General features: G+C 39.9%; 1 protein-coding gene across 3 annotated transcripts in view; it reads left to right on the top strand.

Moving 5' to 3' along the window:
* Positions 1-23,467, top strand: part of LOC124612636 (mothers against decapentaplegic homolog 4) — a 168,705-nt gene that overhangs the window by 93,321 nt on the left and 51,917 nt on the right. For all 3 annotated transcript variants that reach the window (XM_047140935.1, XM_047140933.1, XM_047140934.1), the window contains one exon: positions 6,990-7,158. In XM_047140935.1, coding sequence (XP_046996891.1) covers positions 6,990-7,158 — 169 coding nt within the window. The remainder of the gene's footprint in view (positions 1-6,989; positions 7,159-23,467) is intronic.

Here is a 23,467-nt window from a genome sequence, read left to right as displayed (position 1 = left end):
TTCTGTAAGAATTGTATGTTGACCAAACCTCCCATTAACAAATCTGGTGACATGCCTCAGCATTGCTTTGATGTAATCCTTTGATCTGATCTCATGGAAATACCAAACACTCAAGCATCACTCAAGAAAGCATTGTACAAGTTTTCTGTAGGGAGTCTCTTTTATATGTGAACTTCAATTCCCTAGTATTCTTCCAATAAATTAAAGTCAACAGTTCGCCTCTCCTACAACTGATCTTACATACTCATTCCTTTTCATGTCAGTTTGCAGCACTACATCTAGATATTTAATAGCTGTGACTGCGTCAAATAACACACCACTAGTACTGAATCTGGGCACAACAGAATTTTTTTTATCTTACTTCGTTAACTTTCCTTTTTTCACATTTCGAGCACTCATCACACCAAATAGAAATTTTATTCGGATCATCTGGTTTCCTCCTACAGTCAATCAAAGCAAACAGTTTCCCTGTACATTACAACAGAATCAGCAAACAGTAACAAATTCCTGATCATCCTGTCTTGTCAGATTATTTACTTATACTGTGAACAAGAGCAATCCTATTACACTTCCCTAGGGCACTTCTGTCCCGGACAGCATACTTGGTTCTATTATTTAAAAAGTCTTCAAGCCACACACACATCTGAGAACCTGTACCGTATGTTCGGACCTTCGTTAACAGTCTGTAGTGTGGATCTGTGCCAAACACTTTCTAGAAATCTATGAATATGAAATCCGCCTGTTGACTTTCATCCAGTGTTCGCAGGACATCATGCAAGAAATGGGAAGCTAAGTTTCACATGATTTGTCTTCTCTCTGAAGGAATTTATTATGCTCGAATTTAGAATTATTCAGCAAACCATTGTTAAGGATATTGGTCTGTACTTTACCTCCATATATGCAAGAGTCAACTGCACTTTTTCCATTCGCTTGGGACTTTCCACTTGGCAAAAATTTTGTGATAAATGCAAGCTAAGTATGGGGCCAGTGCCGAGTGCTGTAAAACTGAATTGACATTCCATCTGGACCAGGCAACTTATTTGTTTTCAGTTCTTTCAGCTGTTTTCAAAGCCAGGGATGCCTATTTCTGTGTCGTCCATATGGGAGTTAGTGTGATGGTCAAATGATATTTACAGTATGTATGTATAAGCGTCCTGCATGAACAGTTTTTTAAATGCAAGATTTAAAATTTTAGCTTTAGTTTTACTGTCTTTTATTGCTGCACCAGACTGATCTATGAGTGACCAAATAGAAGGCTTTGACCTAATTGGAGATTTTATTTAAGACCAGAATTTTCTAGGTTTCTAGTGTGATTTACAATTAGTTTATACTTTGCCCACAATCTCTCCATGCTCATCGTATTGGAACTAAATGATGTTCATTCATTGTCTAAGAAGAATGCTAATTACTGCTTTTCAGCTCTTTCCAGAGTAAAAACTCTCCTAGTCTGAAGGATGTATTTACTAACTTTATTAACCATAGTGGCAAAGACATAGTGTTCACTAATCCCTGTCTCTATTCTGACAGTGTCAATAAGATCAGATCTATGTTTTGCCATAATGTCTAAAATATTTTCATTGCACGTGGATTGTTGCACTAGTTTCTCAATACAGTTTCTGGAGAAGCATAGGCTTCCTGCAAGACTTGGTGTGTCTCTGAAAAGGTTTTCTTGAGTTTCACGCAAAGTTTAGTGTAGGCACGTTGCGCCTCTACTTCTGCTATCTCAAAATTCTCAAACTGTGGGACACAAAGTTCTACTCAGTACAGCACTGAACAATAGCTAACAGACATACAACAATGAAACTTCTAGCAGTTACACATTAAACACAGGCATGTGCAAGGATGCCAGCTGCATTTCACTCCAACAAACCATTGGCGTGAAATAAAGAATGTTCAGGAATTTTTGGAACAGACTTCTTATATGCAAAACATTAGGAAATATGTAGAGTGTGCGACAACAAAACAGGCTAAAAGTGTTGTTGTATGGTAAAGGAAGCTGGGAAAGAAAGCTGCTATTGTTTTGTTATTTGATTTACTACTTTTAGTAGAGTACACCAAGGCAGATGTATCTGCTGCAACTTGTGTACCTCTACAAATGTTGGCTGTCCCACATATTACATTAACATATGGCAACATGCTCAGGTGTTTATAGAAAAGGCAAAACACTGATTGGAATGCAGGCTCTGAGGCACTGAGTATGTTTAAGGTATTAGTCTCATAAGGGACGTAGATATCTGTGTGATACCAAAAAACTCCCACCAGAACTGATGAATGCAGTCCACTTGAACACACAATACCCAAAATCAGACCAACTTTTACTAACAGAACCCACTTCTGATGTCTTTAACAGAAATGTGTTTGTCGTTTATTGCATTTCTATTTGTCAAATGGAAAGATCTTTCAAAATCAGGATCCTATCAACATCCAGAAGGCTGTACTTGTTAAGCAGGAATTATAAAGTTAAAGTTATAAGTGAATACCGTGAAGCGGAATAGACATTTGAATCACTTTATCTACAACAGCAATGAAAAACATAGACCAGAAGATAAGTACAAGTTTACAGACATAATGAAGTGACACAAAAATTAGAACTTATAACAGCTATAAGTCAGACATTACCTACATTCGCATGAGGTGTATTGTCTTGAGCAGCTAGCTTGGCAGCCTAAAAGCTGTGGAAATATCTTAGACCTTTTAGCTACAAATAGGATAGACCTTATCGACAATGTCGGTACAGAAATGAGGATTAGCAGTCATGGTGTCATTATAGCAACTATGATTATGAAAGCTAATAAATCAGTCAAGAAGGTTGGGAGAGTGTTTCTGCTAGGTAGAGCAGACAAGCAGGTATTAACATCTCACTTAGATAGTGAATTGGCATCACTTAGTTCCAGTAAGGTGGATATAGATGAATTATCGGTAAAGTTTAAGCAGATTGAAAATCGTGGTCTGGAGAGTTATGTATTTAGTAAGTTAATAAAGGATGGAAAAGACCCACCATGGTTTAATAAGGAAATTCAGAAGATGCTGAGGAATCAGAGGCTGTTGCACTCTAGGTTCAAAAGGAGACGCACAAGTGACGATAAGCGAAGGTTAGTAGAGATTCATGCATATGTGAAAAGATCTATGCACAAAGCATACAACAACTACCTCCATCACACCTTAGCAAAAGATCTGGCAGAGAACACGAAAAACTCTGCTCTTTTGTAAAATCGCTAATCGGGTCTAGGGCTTCTGTTTGGTCCCTGGTTGACCAGTCAGGTGTGGCAGTTGAAGGTCAGGTGTGGCAGTTGAAGATAGCAAAAGAAATGCCAAATTTCAGATTCAAGAAATCGTTTACACAGGAGAACCATACAAACATACCATCATTTGACCATTCTCAGTTCAAATAGAATTAACAATCTTGAGACTAAGAAGTTTATGTCCACAATTCAGCATGGTTTTAGAGAGCATCACTAATGCGAAACTCGGCTTGCCCTTTTCTCTCATAATATACTAAGAACTATGGATGAAGGACAACAAGCAGATTTCATATATCTAAATTTCCAGAAAGCATTAGCCACAGCACCCCATTGCAGGCTGTTAACGTAGGTACGAGCATATGGAATAAGTTCACTGATATGTGAGTGGCTCCAAGACTTATACTAAGAATAATACAACACAGTATGTTGTCCTCAACAAGTGTTCATCACAGATAAGGGTATTGTCAGGAGTGCCCCACGGAAGTGTGATAGGACCGATGTTGTTCTCTATATACATAGATGATTCGGTGAACAGGGTGGGCAACAATCTGCGGTTGTTTGCTGATGATACCGTTGTGTATAGCAAAGTGTCAAAATTGAGTGACTGTTGGAAGATACAAGATAGCTAAGACAAAATTTCCATTTGGTGTGATGAATGGCAGCTAGCCCTAAATGTGGAAAAATGTAAGTTAATGTGTATGAGTAAGAAGAAAAAACCTGTTATGTTTGGATGCTGTATTACTAGTGTCCTGATTGACACAGTCAAGTTGTTTAAATATCTGGGCTTAATGTTGCAAAGTGATATGAGGTGGAACGAGGATGTGAAAACTGTGGTAGGGAAGGCAAATGGTCGACTTTGGTTTATTGGAAGAATTTTTGGGAAAGTGTGGTTCATCAGTAAAGGAGATCGTACATAGGATGCTGGTGCGACCTGTTCTTGAGTAGTACTCAAGTGTTTGGGATCCATACCAGGTCGAACTGAAGGAAGACGTCGAAACAGTTCAGAGGCTGGCTGCTAGACTTGTTACCAGTAGGTTCGAACTACACGTAAGTGTTATGGAGATGCTTTGGGAACTCAAATGAGAATCCCTGGAGGGAGATTTAGAGAAGATTTAGAGAACCAGTATTTGAAGCTAACTGCCAAATTATTCTACTGGTGCCAACATACATAGTGTATAAGGTCCACAAATATAAGATACCAGAAATTAGGGCTCATACAGAGGCGTACAGTCAGTCATTTTTCCCTCCCTCTATTTGCAAGTGGAACAGGAGAGGAAATGACAAGCAGTGGTACAGGGTACCTTCTGCCACACATTGTACAGTGGCTTGCGGAGTATCTATGTGGATGTAGAGGTAGAAAAATGTACTACATGCAGATTATGAAGTAACAAACAATGCCCTAAAAGGTCATTTTACCATGGTATCCACCAAATGTTACACAAACACTTAAGATTAATAACAACTGTGTACGTCTCACTAGTGCAAAACCATTTACATCTCATTAGTGCATGCCATGACATAAATTGCAGTATACACCAAAATGTAGCACCGCAGGAACCAAAGCCATTCAACACTTAAAATTGTCTTATCATCAGAACTTCTTCACCTATATGAAGTGGAAAAATCAAATAAATATTCTGAAACAAGCAGACAGTTCCCAGGTGGTTAGTTATTAAGTCCAATATGTATTGTAAAATAAAATAATACATTTTATAAAATAATACATTATGTTTTCAGAATTTGGTTCCAGTCTATCAGGCAGACAATGAAATAACAAAGTATTAATTGTGGTAAAGACAAGATGCAAAACTTGCAAACACAGTATGACAGTATTCCATCTCTTCAGCAGACTGAATGTACCCCATTTTTGTGCATAAATCTTGTCTCAATTAGTTTCATTTCTAATGACACTCACTTGGAAGCTAATCCGCATAAAAAGCAATATTTGATGGCACTGAAAAGTGTACAAGCATTTTGCAAACTGCTGAACACATCCAAATGGTATGTGTTTTCAGCTACAGCAATAGCAACTTGGCACTGGGAACTGTACAAGCATTCAGCAAACTACCAAACACGCACAAATGTTATGCATCCACAGCAAAAAAAAAATTTCTCTCTCTAAATCTGATAATTACCTGACAGTAACACTAATTCGCTGCTATGCTGGAGATAAGTGTTTCTTTACCATGCATGTGCAGTGTCATTACTAAGCACATAAATAAGGTCAGAATGTGGGCTTCCTCATAAATTAGTGCCATAATTGACTTGTTTAACAATGTAATTGCAAAAATACGATTTTTCTAAACAGATTGCTTCAACGCTGGCTCAACTGATATGCAGTTTGTGTTTTTGGAATACAAAGAATGAGGGTTGGAACACACCTTGAAATGAACCTGATATGCATTTTAGACATTTCACTACATGTAATGGGCAATTCTTTGTCCTTTCAACGTGGTTTTCAACTTTGGAAATAAAAAAGGAGTCTGTAGGGACCAGGTCTGGAGAGTGCAGAGGGTGAGGCAGCACAGTGATTTTATTTTTTGTGCAGTAGTCAATCCTGGTACAGGCAGGGCAACAAATTTAATGATTCTGTCTCCTCTTGGGGGAAAAAGGACATCTTTACATGGGCCATTTCAACAAGAATTATTCTCTATCTTTACAAACTGTATAAACATTACCTGCCACCAGTCGAACTTGACCTCAGTCCATTAAACAACTGCTGTTACTACAGCTCTAAGCTTTCTCATTACTTAATACCGCCAACCAAAGCATCCTATGTGAAAACGCTCAACACCTAACTCAGTTACTTCAGCATCACTTAATTTTTACAATATAATTCTATAAAACAGTGTTTATGAGATACAAAACAATACTTGTTACCTCTAACAGCAATAACAAGCAAGACCGAGTAGCCACGGTTTTTTTTTTTTTTTTTTTTCCCTTTTCTTATACAACAAAAAATCCCAAGTACATTTAATTTGTAACAGAGAAAGTGCTCCATCACACATGCACAGTTACAGGAACAATCACTCACACTGGACACCACTCCCCCAGCATCCAAAATTGCTTCATTTGATGTCACAACTCAGTTCAGCTCACAGCAGTCTCATAGTACTTGTAGTACATCTCACGTGTTTCATAGAAATCAAAATGACAGATGAGTATAAGTATCTTGCTCTCAACATTTTATTTAAAACTAAGAAACAGTAAATTCATAACTTGGATTGCTGTTTTTCATGTGTGATGAATAAAACTGCTTAGAAGGTTGTAAAAACAAGGAGGGAGGGGGGGGGGGGGGGGGGTATGGAGGGCAGTTCCAATAACTCTATGGAAAAGAGAAACAGTAGTTTATAACGTGTTCTTATGACAAACAAACCGCAAAAATGCAACTGGACAGAAGCACCAAGACTTTCAAATAACCTTGTGCCTGGATTTTCTGATGAGAGTTGCTAAGAAATCACATTGTATTTCTGAGGTATATATTCTGAGGTATATATTACCTCCATCTGACATAGATTAGGACTCTCAAAACTTTACCAGACATTGCTCACCAAATAAGAAATAACAATCTTTTTTAATGTGTCGTGATAAGTGGACTGTGCTTTTGTTTGTACAATTGTCACAAAAAGTCACAATGAAAACACAGCATTGTTACTGCCATAATCACCAGAAAGGACAAATGCTTTTAAAAAAATGATGCTGTGATTGTCTTCCTTCCTTTTCTGGTAATATGAAATTTTGTTTCAGGTTACATATAGGAAAAGGTGTGATGCTAGATTTGAGAGGAGAAGGAGACGTTTGGTTGCGGTGCTTAAGTGACCATTCTGTATTTGTTCAGAGTTACTACCTAGATCGGGAAGCTGGCAGAGCTCCAGGGGATGCTGTACATAAGATTTATCCTAGTGCCTATATAAAGGTATGTAAGTTTGTCTGTATTATTTCCCCAAGGATAATTGTTGCTGACGTATATCACATTGAAATTGTGTAAGAACACCAAAACCTCCTCCTAAAATAGGTGTGCTTGTAACTAATGGCTTCTGGTAGAATATTACTATGTACATCACTTGAAATGTAACAGATTTGTCACTTTGTGTGAAGACAAATGTGAAGTGTATTCGTGTAAGTAATTACATAAGAGTAAGTTTATTACATGGCAGTATGCCAATGTCTTCTTTGTAGGAGCCATTATATGTACTTGCCTTGGAAGATGTTTTTGATTTAGTTCTTAGAATTACAGGCAGTTGTAGAAGTATTTCTAAGCTATTGTTCAAAAACTCAATAGAGGGACTGTGAGAAAGAAAGGTCTAGGGCAGTAAAAATGCAGCACCAGAAATGTTGGGTTACCACTAATGCCAGACGTATTGTGCTCTTACTTTTATTTTGATTACTCTCTTAGATACTGAAGAAAATTGTAAATAATATCAGTATTACATTGTTGTGTTGGAACTTGAAACTCCACCGATTAAATTCTTGCATTGTTAGCAGTTGAATACTATAGCAGCCTAACCTTTATTTTTATGACCTCGATATAACAGGTAAGTGCTAATAGGTTTTGCCCACTAAGGGAGTCACTTCAGTCATGTTTTGGCTCCTCGGTAATGCTATATTGAAAGACTAGAGGTTTTGTATTAATCCAGCTCACAAACATTTTGTACAAAATAAAGTTATATATTCTCATATACAGCCAGTCACTGCCATTTCTATTCTTACATTTCCATTCTTAAACTCAACACAGGTCAGACGCATTGAAATATCATCAAACACTGTCCTCATGACAACCCATTGGCCAGCACAGTACACGCGAACACGTAATATCGGCATTCTGTATTTATAATCACTTTCAGGTAGAAACACATTGTCACCATTCAGTATATGTCTTACATTTGCTGGGGGTCAACCCACAGTGAATGACCCCAACTCACTGACTTAACTGCATTTTCACAACACTAACTACTCACTAGCAGCACTCGGCACTTGACTATCAATTCTTGGCATACCCTTGACCTGTTTGAGTAAAATAATGCTTATCTTTAAGTGTGGAACCATGGATCCCTTACATCCCCACCCTAAAATACTTCTTTGGAGCCATATGTGAAAAAGAAAATAGAAAAAGTTGTTAAGGATTACAAAAAATATAAAGAACATTAAATTCAAGCAAAAACAATAAAATGAAATGTATCATGGATAAATTCCCTCTGACTCTGGTAGTGAACTGCCTTTACAGAAATATCAGACAAAAATTCTATATATCTTAATGAAAAATGGCAAATAATTTCACAAATTTTTGTTTTACGTTCAGTTACGATGAATCTGCCCTTTCAGTAGTTTGCTTAGGCCGTCAAACCACATAATTGTCACTGGTTATCATATTAGCAGCACAGCGTGAAACACACTAACTCAATTTAATTCAGCTACCCCTTTGGATTGCCATTCTTTTAGCAGGGCTTTCGACATTCGTGTTACCATCGTTATTTCAGCTTGCCTGAGACACAACTCATGAGAGATAGAGAATAAATACAGTAGTTTAGTAACTACTCCATTCCTATCTCTACCAGACTGTTGATATGCAATGTTGTTGTTGTGGTCTTCAGTCCTGAGACTGGTTTGATGCAGCTCTCCATGCTACTCTATCCTGTGCAAGCTGCTTCATCTCCCAGTACCTACTGCAACCTACATCCTTCTGAATCTGCTTAGTGTATTCATCTCTTGGTCTCCCTCTACGATTTTTACCCTCCACGCTGCCCTCCAATGCTAAATTTGTGATCCCTTGATGCCTCAAAACATGTCCTACCAACCGATCCCTTCTTCTAGTCAAGTTGTGCCACAAACTTCTCTTCTCCCCAATCCTATTCAATACCTCCTCATTAGTTACGTGATCTACCCACCTTATCTTCAGCATTCTTCTGTAGCACCACATTTCGAAAGCTTCTATTCTCTTCTTGTCCAAACTGGTTATCGTTCATGTTTCACTTCCATACATGGCTACACTCCATACAAATACTTTCAGAAACGACTTCCTGACACTTAAATCTATACTCGATGTTAACAAATTTCTCTTCTTCAGAAACGATTTCCTTGCCCTTGCCAGTCTACATTTTATATCCTCTCTACTTCGACCATCATCAGTTATTCTACTCCCTAAATAGCAAAACTCCTTTACTACTTTAAGTATCTCATTTCCTAATCTAATCCCCTCAGCATCACCCAATTTAATTTGACTACATTCCATTATCCTCCTTTTGCTTTTGTTGATGTTCATCTTATATCCTCCTTTCAAGACACTGTCCATTCCGTTCAACTGCTCTTCCAAGTCCTTTGCTGTCTCTGACAGAATTACAATGTCATCGGCGAACCTCAAAGTTTTTACTTCTTCTCCATGAATTTTAATACCTACTCCGAATTTTTCTTTTGTTTCCTTTACTGCTTGCTCAATATACAGATTGAATAACATCGGGGAGAGGCTACAACCCTGTCTCACTCCTTTCCCAACCACTGCTTCCCTTTCATACCCCTCGACTCTTATAACTGCCATCTGGTTTCTGTACAAATTGTAAATAGCCTTTCGCTTCTTGTATTTTACCCCTGCCACCTTCAGAATTTGAAAGAGAGTATTCCAGTTAACTATGTCAAAAGCTTTCTCTAAATCTACAAATGCTAGAAACGTAGGTTTGCCTTTTCTTAATCTTTCTTCTAAGATAAGTCGTAAGGTTAGTATTGCCTCACGTGTTCCAACATTTCTACGGAATCCAAACTGATCTTCCCCGAGGTCCGCTTCTACCAGTCTTTCCATTCGTCTGTAAAGAATTCGCGTTAGTATTTTGCAGCTGTGACTTATTAAACTGATAGTTTGGTAATTTTCACATCTGTCAACACCTGCTTTCTTTGGTATTGGAATTATTATATTCTTCTTGAAGTCTGTGGGTATTTCGCTTGTCTCATACATCTTGCTCACCAGATGGTAGAGTTTTGTCATGACTGGCTCTCCCAAGGCCATCAGTAGTTCTAATGGAATGTTGTCTACTCCGGGGGCCTTGTTTCGACTCAGGTCTTTCAGTGCTCTGTCAAACTCTTCACGCAGTATCTTATCTCCCATTTCATCTTCACCTACATCCTCTTCCATTTCCATAATATTGTCCTCAAGTACGTCGCCCTTGTATAAACCCTCTATATACTCCTTCCACCTTTCTGCCTTCCCTTCTTTGCTTAGAACTGGGTTGCCATCTGAGCTCTTGATATTCATACAAGTGGTTCTCTTATCTCCAAAGGTCTCTTTAATTTTCCTGTAGGCAGTATCTATCTTACCCCTAGTGAGACAAGCCTCTACATCCTTACATTTGTCCTCTAGCCATCCCTGCTTAGCCATTTTGCACTTTCTGTCGATCTCATTTTTGAGACGTTTGTATTCCCTTTTGCCTGCTTCATTTACTGCATTTTTATATTTTCTCCTTTCATCAATTAAATTCAATATTTCTTCTGTTACCCAAGGATTTCTATTAGCTCTCGTCTTTTTACCTACTTGATCCTCTGCTGCCTTCACTACTTCATCCCTCAGAGCTACCCATTCTTCTTCTACTGTATTTCTTTCCCTCATTCCTGTCAATTGTTCCCTTATGCTCTCCCTGAAACTTTGTACAACCTCTGGTTCTTTCAGTTTATCCAGGTCCCATCTCCTTAAATTCCCACCTTTTTGCAGTTTCTTCAGTTTCAATCTGCAGTTCATAACCAATAGATTGTGGTCAGAATCCACATCTGCCCCTGGAAATGTCTTACAATTTAAAACCTGGTTGCTAAATCTCTGTCTTACCATTATATAATCTATCTGATACCTATTAGTATCTCCAGGATTCTTCCAGGTATACAACCTTCTTATATGATTCTTGAACCAAGTGTTAGCTATGATTAAGTTATGCTCTGTGCAAAATTCTACAAGGCGGCTTCCTCTTTCATTTCTTCCCCCCAATCCATATTCACCTACTATGTTTCCTTCTCTCCCTTTTCCTACTGACGAATTCCAGTCACCCATGACTATTAAATTTTCGTCTCCCTTCACTACCTGAATAATTTCTTTTATCTCGTCATACATTTCATCAATTTCTTCATCATCTGCAGAGCTAGTTGGCATATAAACTTGTACTACTGTAGTAGGCATGGGCTTTGTGTCTATCTTGGCCACAATAATGCGTTCACTATGCTGTTTGTAGTAGCTAACCCGCACTCCTATTTTTTTATTCATTATTAAACCTACTCCTGCATACCCCTATTTGATTTTGTATTTATAACCCTGTAATCACCTGACCAAAAGTCTTGTTACTCCTGCCACCGAACTTCACTAATTCCCACTATATCTAACTTTAACATCCATTTCCCTTTTTAAATTTTCTAACCTACCTGCCCGATTAAGGGATCTGACATTCCACGCTCCGATCCGTAGAATGCCAGTTTTCTTTCTCCTGATAATGACGTCCTCTTGAGTAGTCCCCGCCCGGAGATCCGAATGGGGGACTATTTTACCTCCGGAATATTTTACCCAAGAGGACGCCATCATCATTTAATCATACAGTAAAGCTGCATGTCCTCGGGAAAAATTACGGCCATAGTTTCCCCTTGCTTTCAGCCGTTCGCAGTACCAGCACAGCAAGGCCGTTTTGGTTAATGTTACAAGGCCAGATCAGTCAATCATCCAGACTGTTGCCCCTGCAACTACTGAAAAGGCTGCTGCCCCTCTTCAGTAACCACATGTTTGTCTGGCCTCTCAACAGATACCCCTCCGTTGTGGTTGCACCTACGGTACGGCCATCTGTATCGCTGAGGCACGCAAGCCTCCCCACCAACGGTAAGGTCCATGGTTCATGGGAGAAGTATATGCAATATGTTGTTGTTGTGGTCTTCAGTCCTGAGACTGGTTTGATGCAGCTCTCCATGCTACTCTATCCTGTGCAAGCTTCTTCATCTCCCAGTACCTACTGCAACCTACATCCTTCTGAATCTGCTTAGTGTATTCATCTCTTGGTCTCCCCCTATGATTTTTACCCTCCACGCTGCCCTCCAATACTAAATTGGTGATCCCTTGATGCCTCAGAACATGTCCTACCAACCGATCCCTTCTTCTGGTCAAGTTGTGCCACAAAATTCTCTTCTCCCCAATCCTATTCAATACTTCATCATTAGTTATGTGATCTACCCATCTAATCTTCAGCATTCTTCTGTAGCACCACATTTCAAAAGCTTCTATTCTCTTCTTGTCCAAAGTATTTACCGTCCATGTTTCACTTCCATACATGGCTACACTCCATACAAATACTTTCAGAAATAACTTCCTGACACTTAAATCTATACTCGATGTTAACAAATTTCTCTTCTTCAGAAACGCTTTCCTTGCCATTGCCAGTCTACATTTTATATCCTCTCTACTTCGCCCATCATCAGTTATTTTGCTCCCCAAATAGCAAAACTCCTTTACTACTTTGAGTGTCTCATTTCCTAATCTAATACCCTCAGCATCACCCGACTTAATTCGACTACATTCCATTATCCTCGTTTTGCTTATGTTGATGTTCATCTTATATCCTCCCTTCAAGACACCATCCATTCCGTTCAACTGCTCTTCCAAGTCCTTTGCTGTATCTGACAGAATTACAATGTCATCGGCGAACCTTAAAGTTTTTATTTCTTCTCCATGGATTTTAATACCTACTCCGAATTTTTCTTTTGTTTCCTTTACTGCTTGCTCAATATAGAGATTGAATAACATCGGGGAGAGGCTACAACCCTGTCTTACTCCCTTCCCAACCACTGCTTCCCTTTCATGTCCCTCAACTCTTATAACTGCCATCTGGTTTCTGTACAAGTTGTAAATAGCCTTTCGCTCCCTGTATTTTACCCCTGTCACCTTAAGAATTTGAAAGAGAGTATTCCAGTCAACATTGTCAAAAGCTTTCTCTAAGTCTACAAATGCTAGAAACGTAGATTTGCCTTTCCTTAATCTTTCTTCTAAGATAAGTCGTAAGGTTAGTATTGCCTCACGTGTTCCAGTATTTCTACGGAATCCAAACTGATCTTCCCCGAGGTCGGCTTCTACTAGTTTTTCCATTCGTCTGTAAAGAATTCGTGTTAGTACTTTGCAGCTGTGGCTTATTAAACTGATGGTTCGGTAATATTCACATCTGTCAACACCTGCTTTCTTTGGGATTGGAATTATTATATTCTTCTTGAAGTCTGAGGGTATTTCGTCTGTTTCGTACATCTTGCTCACCAGATGGTAGAGTTTCGTCAGGCCTGGCTCTCCCAAGGCCGTCAGTAGTTCCAATGGAATTTTGTGTACTCCGGGGGCCTTGTTTCGACTCAGGTCCTTCAGTGCTCTGTCAAACTCTTCACGCAGTATCGTATCTCCCATTTCATCTTCATCTACATCCTCTTCCATTTCCATAATATTGTCCTCAAGTGCATCGCCCTTGTATAGACCCTCTATATACTCCTTCCACCTTTCTGCTTTCCCTTCTTTGCTTAGAACTGGGTTTCCATCTGAGCTCTTGATGTTCATACATGTGGTTCTCTTATCTCCAAAGGTCTCTTTAATTTTCCTGTAGGCAGTATCTATCTTACCCCTAGTGAGATAAGCCTCTACATCCTTACATTTGTCCTCTAGCCATCCCTGCTTAGCCATTTTGCACTTCCTGTCGATCTCATTTTTGAGACGTTTGTATTCCTTTTTGCCTGCTTCATTTACTGCATTTTTATATTTTCTCCTTTCATCAATTAAATTCAATATTTCTTCTGTTACCCAAGGATTTCTACTAACCCTCTTCTTTTTACCTACTTGATCGTCTGCTGCCTTCACTACTTCATCCCTCAGAGCTACCCATTCTTCTTCTACTGTATTTCTTTCCCTCATTCCTTTCAATTGTTCCCTTATGCTCTCCCTGAAACTCTGTACAACCTCTGGTTCTTTCAGTTTATCCAGGTCCCATCTCCTTAAATTCCCACCTTTTTGCAGTTTCTTCAGTTTTAATCTACAGATCATAACCAACAGATTGTGGTCAGAGTCCACATCTGCCCCTGGAAGTGTCTTACAATTTAAAACCTGGTTCCTAAATCTCTGTCTTACCATTATATAATCTATCTGATACCTTTTAGTATCTCCAGGGTTCTTCCATGTATACAACCTTCTATCATGATTCTTAAACCAAGTGTTAGCTATGATTAAGTTGTGCTCTGTGCAAAATTCTATCAGGCGGCTTCCTCTTTCATTTCTTCCCCCCAATCCATATTCACCTACTACGTTTCCTTCTCTCCCTTTTCCTACTCTCGAATTCCAGTCACCCATGACTATTAAATTTTCGTCTCCCTTCACTATCTGAATAATTTCTTTTATTTCATCATACATTTCTTCAATTTCTTCGTCATCTGCAGAGCTAGTTGGCATATAAACTTGTACTACTGTAGTAGGTGTGGGCTTCGTATCTATCTTGGCCACAATAATGCGTTCACTATGCTGTTTGTAGTAGCTTACCCGCATTCCTATTTTCCTATTCATTATTAAACCTACTCCTGCATTACCCCTATTTGACTTTGTGTTTATAACCCTGTAGTCACCTGACCAGAAGTCTTGTTCCTCCTGCCACCGAACTTCACTAATTCCCACTATATCTAACTTTAACCTATCCATTTCCCTTTTTAAATTTTCTAACCTACCTGCCCGATTAAGGGATCTGACATTCCACGCTCCGATCCGTAGAACGCCAGTTTTCTTTCTACTGATAACGACATCCTCTTGAGTAGTCCCCGCCCGGAGATCCGAATGGGGGACTATTTTACCTCCGGAATATTTTACCCAAGAGGACGCCATCATCATTTAATCATACAGTAAAGCCGCATGCCCTCGGGAAAAATTACGGCCGTAGTTTCCCCTTGCTTTCAGCCGTTCGCAGTACCAGCACAGCAAGGCCGTTTCGGTTATTGTTACAAGGCCAGATCAGTCAATCATCCAGACTGTTGCCCTTGCAACTACTGAAAAGGCTGCTGCCCCTCTTCAGGAACCACACGTTTGTCTGGCCTCTCAACAGATACCCCTCCGTTGTGGTTGTACCTACGGTACGGCTATCTGTATCGCTGAGGCACGCAAGCCTCCCCACCAACGGCAAGGTCCATGGTTCATTGGGGGAGGATATGCAATATGAGAAATAAAAAAACATAGTTCTCTAATACATCAAATTGTACAACTAATTTACAGTTATCCTATGAGACCAAGACGCTGCTGTGTCATCATCATCATCATCATCATCATTTAAGACTGATTATGCCTTTCAGCGTTCAGTCTGGAGCATAGCCCCCCTTATACAGTTCCTCCATGATCCCCTATTCAGTGCTAACATTGGTGCCTCTTCTGATGTTAAACCTATTACTTCAAAATCATTCTTACCCGAATCCAGGTACCTTCTCCTCGGTCTGCCCCGACTCCTCCTACTCTCTACTGCTGAATCCATGAGTCTCTTGGGTAACCTTGCTTCTCCCATGCCTGTAACATGACCCCACCATCTAAGCCTGTTCGCCCTGACTGCTACATCTATAGAGTTCATTCCCAGTTTTTCTTTGATTTCCTCATTGTGGACACCCTCCTGCCATTGTTCCCATCTACTAGTACCTGCAATCATCCTAGCTACTGCATATCCGTAACCTCAACCTTGTTGATAAGGTAACCTGAATCCACCCAGCTTTCGCTCCCGTACAACAAAGTTGGTCGAAAGATTGAACGGTGCACAGATAACTTAGTCTTGGTACTGACTTCCTTCTTGCAGAAGAGAGTAGATTGTAGCTGAGCGCTCACTGCATTAGCTTTGCTACACCTTGCTTCCAGTTCTTTCACTATGTTGCCATCCTGTGAGAATATGCATCCTAAGTACTTGAAACCGTCCACCTGTTCTAACTTTGTTCCTCCTATTTGGCACCCAATCCGTTTATATTTCTTTCCCACTGACATTACTTTCATTTTGGAGATGCTAATCTTCATACCATAGTCCTTACATTTCTGATCTAGCTCTGAAATATTACTTTGCAAACTTTCAATCGAATCTGCCATCACAACTAAGTCATCCGCATGTGCAAGACTGCTTATTTTGTGTTCACATATCTTAATCTCACCCAGCCAGTCTATTGTTTTCAACATATGATCCATAAATAATATGAACAACAGTGGAGACAGGTTGCAGCCTTGTCTTACCCCTGAAACTACTCTCAACCATGAACTCAATTTACCGTCAACTCTAACTTCTGCCTGACTATCCATGTAAAGACCTTTAATTGCTTGCAAAAGTTTGCCTCCTATTCCATAATCTTGTAGAACAGACAATAACTTCCTTCTAGGAACCCGGTCATATGCCTTTTCTAGATCTATAAAGCATAGATACAATTCCCTGTTCCACTCATAACACTTCTCCATTATTTGCCGTAAGCTAAAGATCTGGTCCTGACAACCTCTAAGAGGCCTAAACCCACACTGATTTTCATCCAATTGGCCCTCAACTAATACTCGCACTTTCCTTTCAACAATACCTGAGAAGATTTTACCCACAACACTGATTAAAGAGATACCTCTGTAGTTGTTACAATCTTTTCTGTTTCCATGTTTAAAGATTGGTGTGATTACTGCTTTTGTCCAGTCTGATGGAACCTGTCCCAACTCCCAGGCCATTTCAATTATCCTGTGTAGCCATTTAAGACCTGACATTCCACTGTATTTGATGAGTTCCTTCTTAATTTCATCCACCCCAGCCGCTTTATTGCACTGCAATCTATTGACCATTTTTTCCACTTCCTCAAATGTGATCCTATTTCCATCATCATTCCTGTCCCATTCTACCTCGAAATCTGAAACATTACTGATCGCATTTTCACCTACATTGAGCAACTCTTCAAAATATTCCCTCCATCTGCCCAAGGCATCCACAGGATTCACCAGCAGTTTTCCTGACCTGTCCAAAATACTTGTCATTTCCTTCTTACCTCCCTTTCGAAGACTGCTAATTACACTCCAGAATGGTTTTCCAGCAGCTTGACCCATAGTCTCCAACCTGTTTCCAAAGTCTTCCCACGATTTCTTCTTGGATGCTGCAATTATCTGTTTGGCTTTGTTTCTTTCTTCAACATAACTTTCTCTGTCTACCTGGGTTCTGGTATGTAGCCATTTTTGATACGCCTTCTTTTTCCTTTTACAGGCTGCCTTGACTGTATCATTCCACCAAGCTGTTTGCTTCTTCCTACTTTTACACACTACTGTTCCAAGACATTCTTTAGCCACTTCTAGTACTGTGTCCCTGTACCTTGTCCATTCCTTTTCCAATGACTGTAATTGACTACATTCAACTAACTGGTACCTTTCTGAGATCGGTTATGTACTTGTGGCTGATTTCCTTATCCTGAAGTTTCTCCACTCTTATCCTCCTACATATGGCCCTGACCTACTGCACTTTCAGCCTCACAATCCCAATTTCACTGCAGATTAAATAATGATCAGTGTCATCAAAGAATCCCCTGAATACACGTGTGTCCCTCACAGCCTTCCTGAATTCCTGATCTGTTATTATATAGTCAATGACAGATCTGGTTCCCCTGCCTTCCCAAGTATACCGGTGAATGTTCTTATGTTTAAAAAAGGAGTTTGTGATTACTAAGCCCATACTGGCACAGAAATCCAAGAGTTGTTTCCCATACCTGTTGGCCTCCATATCCTCTCCAAATTTACCCATAACCTTTTCATACCCTTCTGTTCGATTTCCAATCCTGGCGTTAAAATCACCCATGAACAGAACACTGTCCTTGTCCTTTACTCTAACAACTACATCACTGAGTGCCTCATAAAAACTATCCATCTTATCTTGATCTGTCCCTTCACAGACGCTGCTGTGTTTGATTATATTTTTTATTGTGATAGGTCTGTTTCAGCAAGATTGCCATCTTCATGTTATCTGTGGAAAATACGTAGTTTGGTACAATATTGCAGATTTTGAAGTAGATAATGTAATGCATTATGGAATTATGCTTTGCTAAGTACAGCAGGTCTTGATATCAATATGACATGACATCTCAGTTGCTGTCACTGCTGTATAAATTTGCACCTTTGATGTTGGTGGAACTAGAGTGGGTGTTAAATTTTAGTTGGAGCAGTTATTTCTAAAGCTGTCGAGTTGTTATTTCTTAATGACTTTACTTGACTGCCATATTGGCAGTTGAGTCAGCTATTTATATGGTTACAGGCTGTTTCTATGGTATTCTGCTGGTCATATTTTTGTTCTTACCAGTAAAATGATATTGCTTGTATGATTCGTGTCCATGTGGTTCTACATTCATGTAATTTAATCATACTGTTCGTTTTTTGTGAGTTATGCCAGATAGTGTCGCAATGTTTGAGGTTTATGACAGTTTCTCAATGTTGTTCTGTTCTCAGATGTATGCCTTCCAGTGGTTATTTTTAATTCCATGGTAACATGATCTCTGATGTGTTTATAGATTTTGTTTTCCTGCTCATTTCATGTCTGGGAGGAGGATAATTCTTTACTTTGTATTATATCAGTCAAAAATGTAGGTCATAACGTAATGCTTTAAACATGTCTTAAAGAATTACAACACTGTTGTAACTAATGTGGTTGCACAGAAAGAAATTTTGGAAGCAGTGGCCATTTTACTCTTCCATAGAATATTTATTGTGGCTAAACAGCTGTTAGTATCGCCAGCGTAGTTACTTTGCTATGGCACTTTCTTATTTCATTGATATTTGATTCAAAGTTCTGAAGTGTTGGCACTTTTTATTCATTAAATAGTGCCAGAATTCTACTTCTGAACCCAGACAACTTTGCCATTTACAAAACATTGATAGCATTTATCATTTTTTTTTTAAATTATGTCCTTCAGATGGCATCCTCCTGTATGAATACATTCGTGAACTCTTCTGTTGAGATTCCTCATTGACTGCTGCAACATCTCAGCTGGGATACTGTGAGTTGCATCCTGAATTCTCTGTTTTAACTCACCCAGGGTTCTTGGTCGAGTCGTATAGACTTTGCTCCTGAGGGAGCCCCACAAGAAAAAAATCACAAACAGATAAATTTGGTGATCTAGGGGACCAGGGAATGTTACCAAATCGTGAGATCACATGGTTGCCAAACAATTCTCCCACATATGCCATTGATTGTAATGCAGTGTGTGATGTCGCTCCGTCCTGTTGAAACCAGGCTTCTTGAATGTTTGGAAAGTTGTTCAATGCAGTTGTAACGAAAGTTCCTAACATCTGCGTGTAACGATAGGCATTGACAGTTATTGTGTTTCCCTGTTCATTTGTGGGGAAAAAAAAAAAAAAAAACAGTCTGATAATTCCATGAGATGAAATACCACACCACACTGTCACTTTACTAGTGTGTAAAGGGTGCTCATGAACGTCATTAGGATTTGTGTTTTTTGCCCAGTAATGGTTGTTCCGTTTATTCACATAACCTGTGAGATGAAAATGTGCCTCACCTGACATCCTCTACTTGTTTAGAAATTCATCGTCATTAAACTTTTTGTTATCATTTATTGACAGAATCCTTATCATAAACGGTAATCATTGTCCTCCAGTTGTTGCACCATTAGTTTGTATGCATGAAATTTTAAATCAAGACGTAGAATTCTACGAACACACTCCTGGGACATTCCAACCACTGTTGCTTGCTTACGAATTGAACGCTGTGGGCTCCATAAGACTGACACGCGTGCAACATCAATGTCTGATGGAGACCGTACACTTCTTGGGTGTCCTGTTGGTTGCATCTCAAGGTTAGATCCAGTCTCTTCAAAGTTATTAATCCAACATTTTATCGCACATCTCGACAGAACGGCATCATGACGTCCTAAATTATAAAAATGTCGAAACTCCCTCTGCTCCGCTACCAAACTATCATTGTTTTTATAAAACATTTTTATGGCTAACGCACGCTGTTGTCCGTTCCACTGATCCATGATTACTGAAATGGCAGATTGTTTACTTGCTAACTGTCATGAACCCGCAGTACTGTCACCTGCCCATGGCTGCCATTACTCATTTCAAACGTACTCGTTATTCTGTGTCACCCTGTACATGTATTGTCGACCTTGACAGCTAACTAAATAATTTCTTTGCCATTCGTGAGTAACCCATTACTTGTTGTCATCATACTTTTCTCATCATCACTTACATAGAAATACAGACAGGACAAGTTGTGTGAAAATAAATTACATTATTCAAAAATTGGTGCTTAAATACTTCATATCCCATGCTCCTGACACCATTCATTTCCCCTAAATCTCCACTACACATTTCTCTCTCACCTCCATATCATCTTTACCTCAAATATTTACTCCTTCAACATCCATTAATCCTCCTTATTCACCTTAAAAAATGCATAAGAATTAATCCAGGCTCCTTAACTTTTCCATGCATCATTTATCTCATCACATTAATCAGCCTTACACATCACATTACTCATCTAAACAAATAACTCCTTGTCTATATGTCATTTTAAACATTTTCCTATTTATCACTACCATCAGCTGTTACGTAACTTCAACTCTTTACAGTTTCTCCGTTTGCGACTTGTAAAAAAAAAATCTACTAGATCTCGCTGAACTCTTTACTGAAACTAATTAGTGTATTTCAATATTTTATAGATTATGTTTTTCAAATCTGGCACTTGTCTCTATTCTTTTAGCACAACTACATCTGTAATACGTTTCCATTAAATAATTACACAAATGATGGATTCTTTGATATCTCAGTTATTACTTTAATGTTGTCTTCATATTATTATGATGAATGTACCACAGGTCAGATGTAGAAGTAACTTCAGGTGACCCCAGGGAAGTGTGTTGGCACCCTTGCTGTTCATATTGTATGTCAATGAGCTTGCAGACAATATTAGTAGTAACCTCAAACTTTTTGCAGACGATGCAGTTATCTGTGTGAAATACTCTGTGAAAGAAGCTGCATAAATATTCAGCCAGAGCTTGATAAGATTTCGAAGTGGTGCAAGGATTGGCCAACTTACTTAAAATGTTCAGAAACGTAAAACTGTACACTTCACAAAATGGAAAAATGTAGTATCTTATGACTATAATATCAGTGAGTCACTCATACAAATATCTGGGTGTAGCACTTTCTAGGAATATGATATGGAATGATCACATTGGATCAGTTGTGGGTAAAGCTAGTGGTAGACTTCAGTTTATTGCTAGAATGCTGGGGAAGAGCTATCAGTGTACAAAGAAAATTGCTTACAAATCATTTGTGTGACCAGTTCTAGAATCGTGTTCAAGTGTGTGTGGGACCTGTACCAAATAGGACTAACAGGGGATGTTGAATGTATACAGAGAAGGGCAGCATGAATGGTCACAGGTTTGGTTGTTCCCTGGGAGAGTGTCACAGAGATACTGAAGGAACTGAACTGTAAGACTCTTGAAGATATACGTAAACTATCCCAAGCAGCACTATTAACAAAGTTTCAAGAAATGGCTTTAAATGATTACTCTAGTAGTACACTACAAACCTCTACGTACTGTTCACATAGAGATCATGAGGATAAGATTAGACTAATTACTGCACACACAGAGGCATTCAGTCATTCATTCTTCCTGTGCTCCATATGTGAATGGAATGGGAAGAAACCCTAGTAACTGGTACAACGGGATGTACCCTCTGTCATGCACCTCACAGTGATTTGCAGAGTATAGTTGTAGATCTAGATGGTAGGTCTTACTAAACATTCCTAATTGAAATACTTGAACCATCACTGCTTAATTTATTTAATGGCACAGTTTTGTTAAACTGTCTGTAGGAAACATGGGAGAGGAGTGAAACTTGAAAACAAGAAGTAAGGTTTCACCCAGCTGTGTGTGTACCAGTTGCCAGTTGGTACACCAGCAAAAGAGTTGCTGGTTCCCTAAGCCTTATCTGATTTTACTCTGCCATTTGAGTTATCCCATATATTTTAAGAGATTTGCAGTGCAATACATCATTCAAAGTTGCTACTTGATAACTCTTCAACCAGTATTTCTTCAGAAATTATCCATCAAATTGATTGTAATTGTTAACTTCTCCCTTCTCCTTAACTCCCTGGGTTGAAAACTTAATCTTGCCTTGTGTCTACTGTGAACTGGATTTTCTATTCTGTTGTGGTTGGCAGGAGAGCCAACACCGTGTTACTAGAGGAAGCCGAAATGCACGCGTTTTAGCTCATGCAGGCTGGTGTGAGGTCTGGAACAGGACAAGGAAATTAGAATTTAGAAAAACGGATGTAGCTGGTGGAATACTTAACTTTAATCCATTAATGATGAACGTCGGTCTTGATGGTACATGATTCACAATATCAATAGTAACTGATAATGGCGCCTTGCTAGGTCGTAGCAAATGACGTAGCTGAAGGCTATGCTAAACTATCGTCTCGGCAAATGAGAACGTAAGTAGGCAGTGAACCATTGCTAGCAAAGTCAGCTGTACAACTGGGGCTAGTGCTAGGAAGTCTCTCTAGACCTGCCGTGTGGTGGCGCTCGGTCGGCAATCACTGATAGTGGCGACACATGGGGCCAACATATACTACCGGACCGCGGCCGATTTAAAGGCTACCACCTAGCAAGTGTGGTGTCTTGCGGTGACACCACATTCCTCCCCCGCAAATCGGCATACGGTTGTCTTATAAGGCTTCCGCCTGCCGTGGGGAGCACCCCATGTTGACGTATGCAACGAGGTGGGGAGCCTAACAACAGGCGAGGCTGTGCCACCCGCACCCTGCCATTCGGACCACGGGGAGCTAGGAAACACATGAAAACCTGCTCCAGGGCTCATGCCAACATGCGGTGTATGCGCCCGCAGAGAGACAGGAGGGGTCGAAGGGTCAACCTCCATCGGGCCGGGGCACTCGACGGGCGAAGACGACATATGGTCCAGAGCAGGCAAAAGTTCCACGTCGGAGGACAACTGGTCACGGGAAGCGATCGGCGGCGCGTGACCCAGGGAGGCGCCCGACGGTTGCAGCAATGCGTCCACTGCGGGCGTCGCTGGTGGGAGAATAGGCGGCGGTGGCGGCGGTGGCGGTGGTGGCGTCGCGTCGCCATGGGGCAAAATGGAAGGCAGCGTCGGTAACACCTGGGGCTGAGACGAGCCAGTAGATGGGTCCCCAGGGTATTGACCGGACGGCACCGTCGCTGAAAGCAGACGGCGAGCGGTA

Source organism: Schistocerca americana, chromosome 4, assembly GCF_021461395.2.
Source record: "Schistocerca americana isolate TAMUIC-IGC-003095 chromosome 4, iqSchAmer2.1, whole genome shotgun sequence".
Taxonomy (NCBI): domain Eukaryota; kingdom Metazoa; phylum Arthropoda; class Insecta; order Orthoptera; family Acrididae; genus Schistocerca; species Schistocerca americana.
Note: the sequence above shows the minus strand (reverse complement) of the source record. Positions and strands in the feature narration are given on the sequence as shown.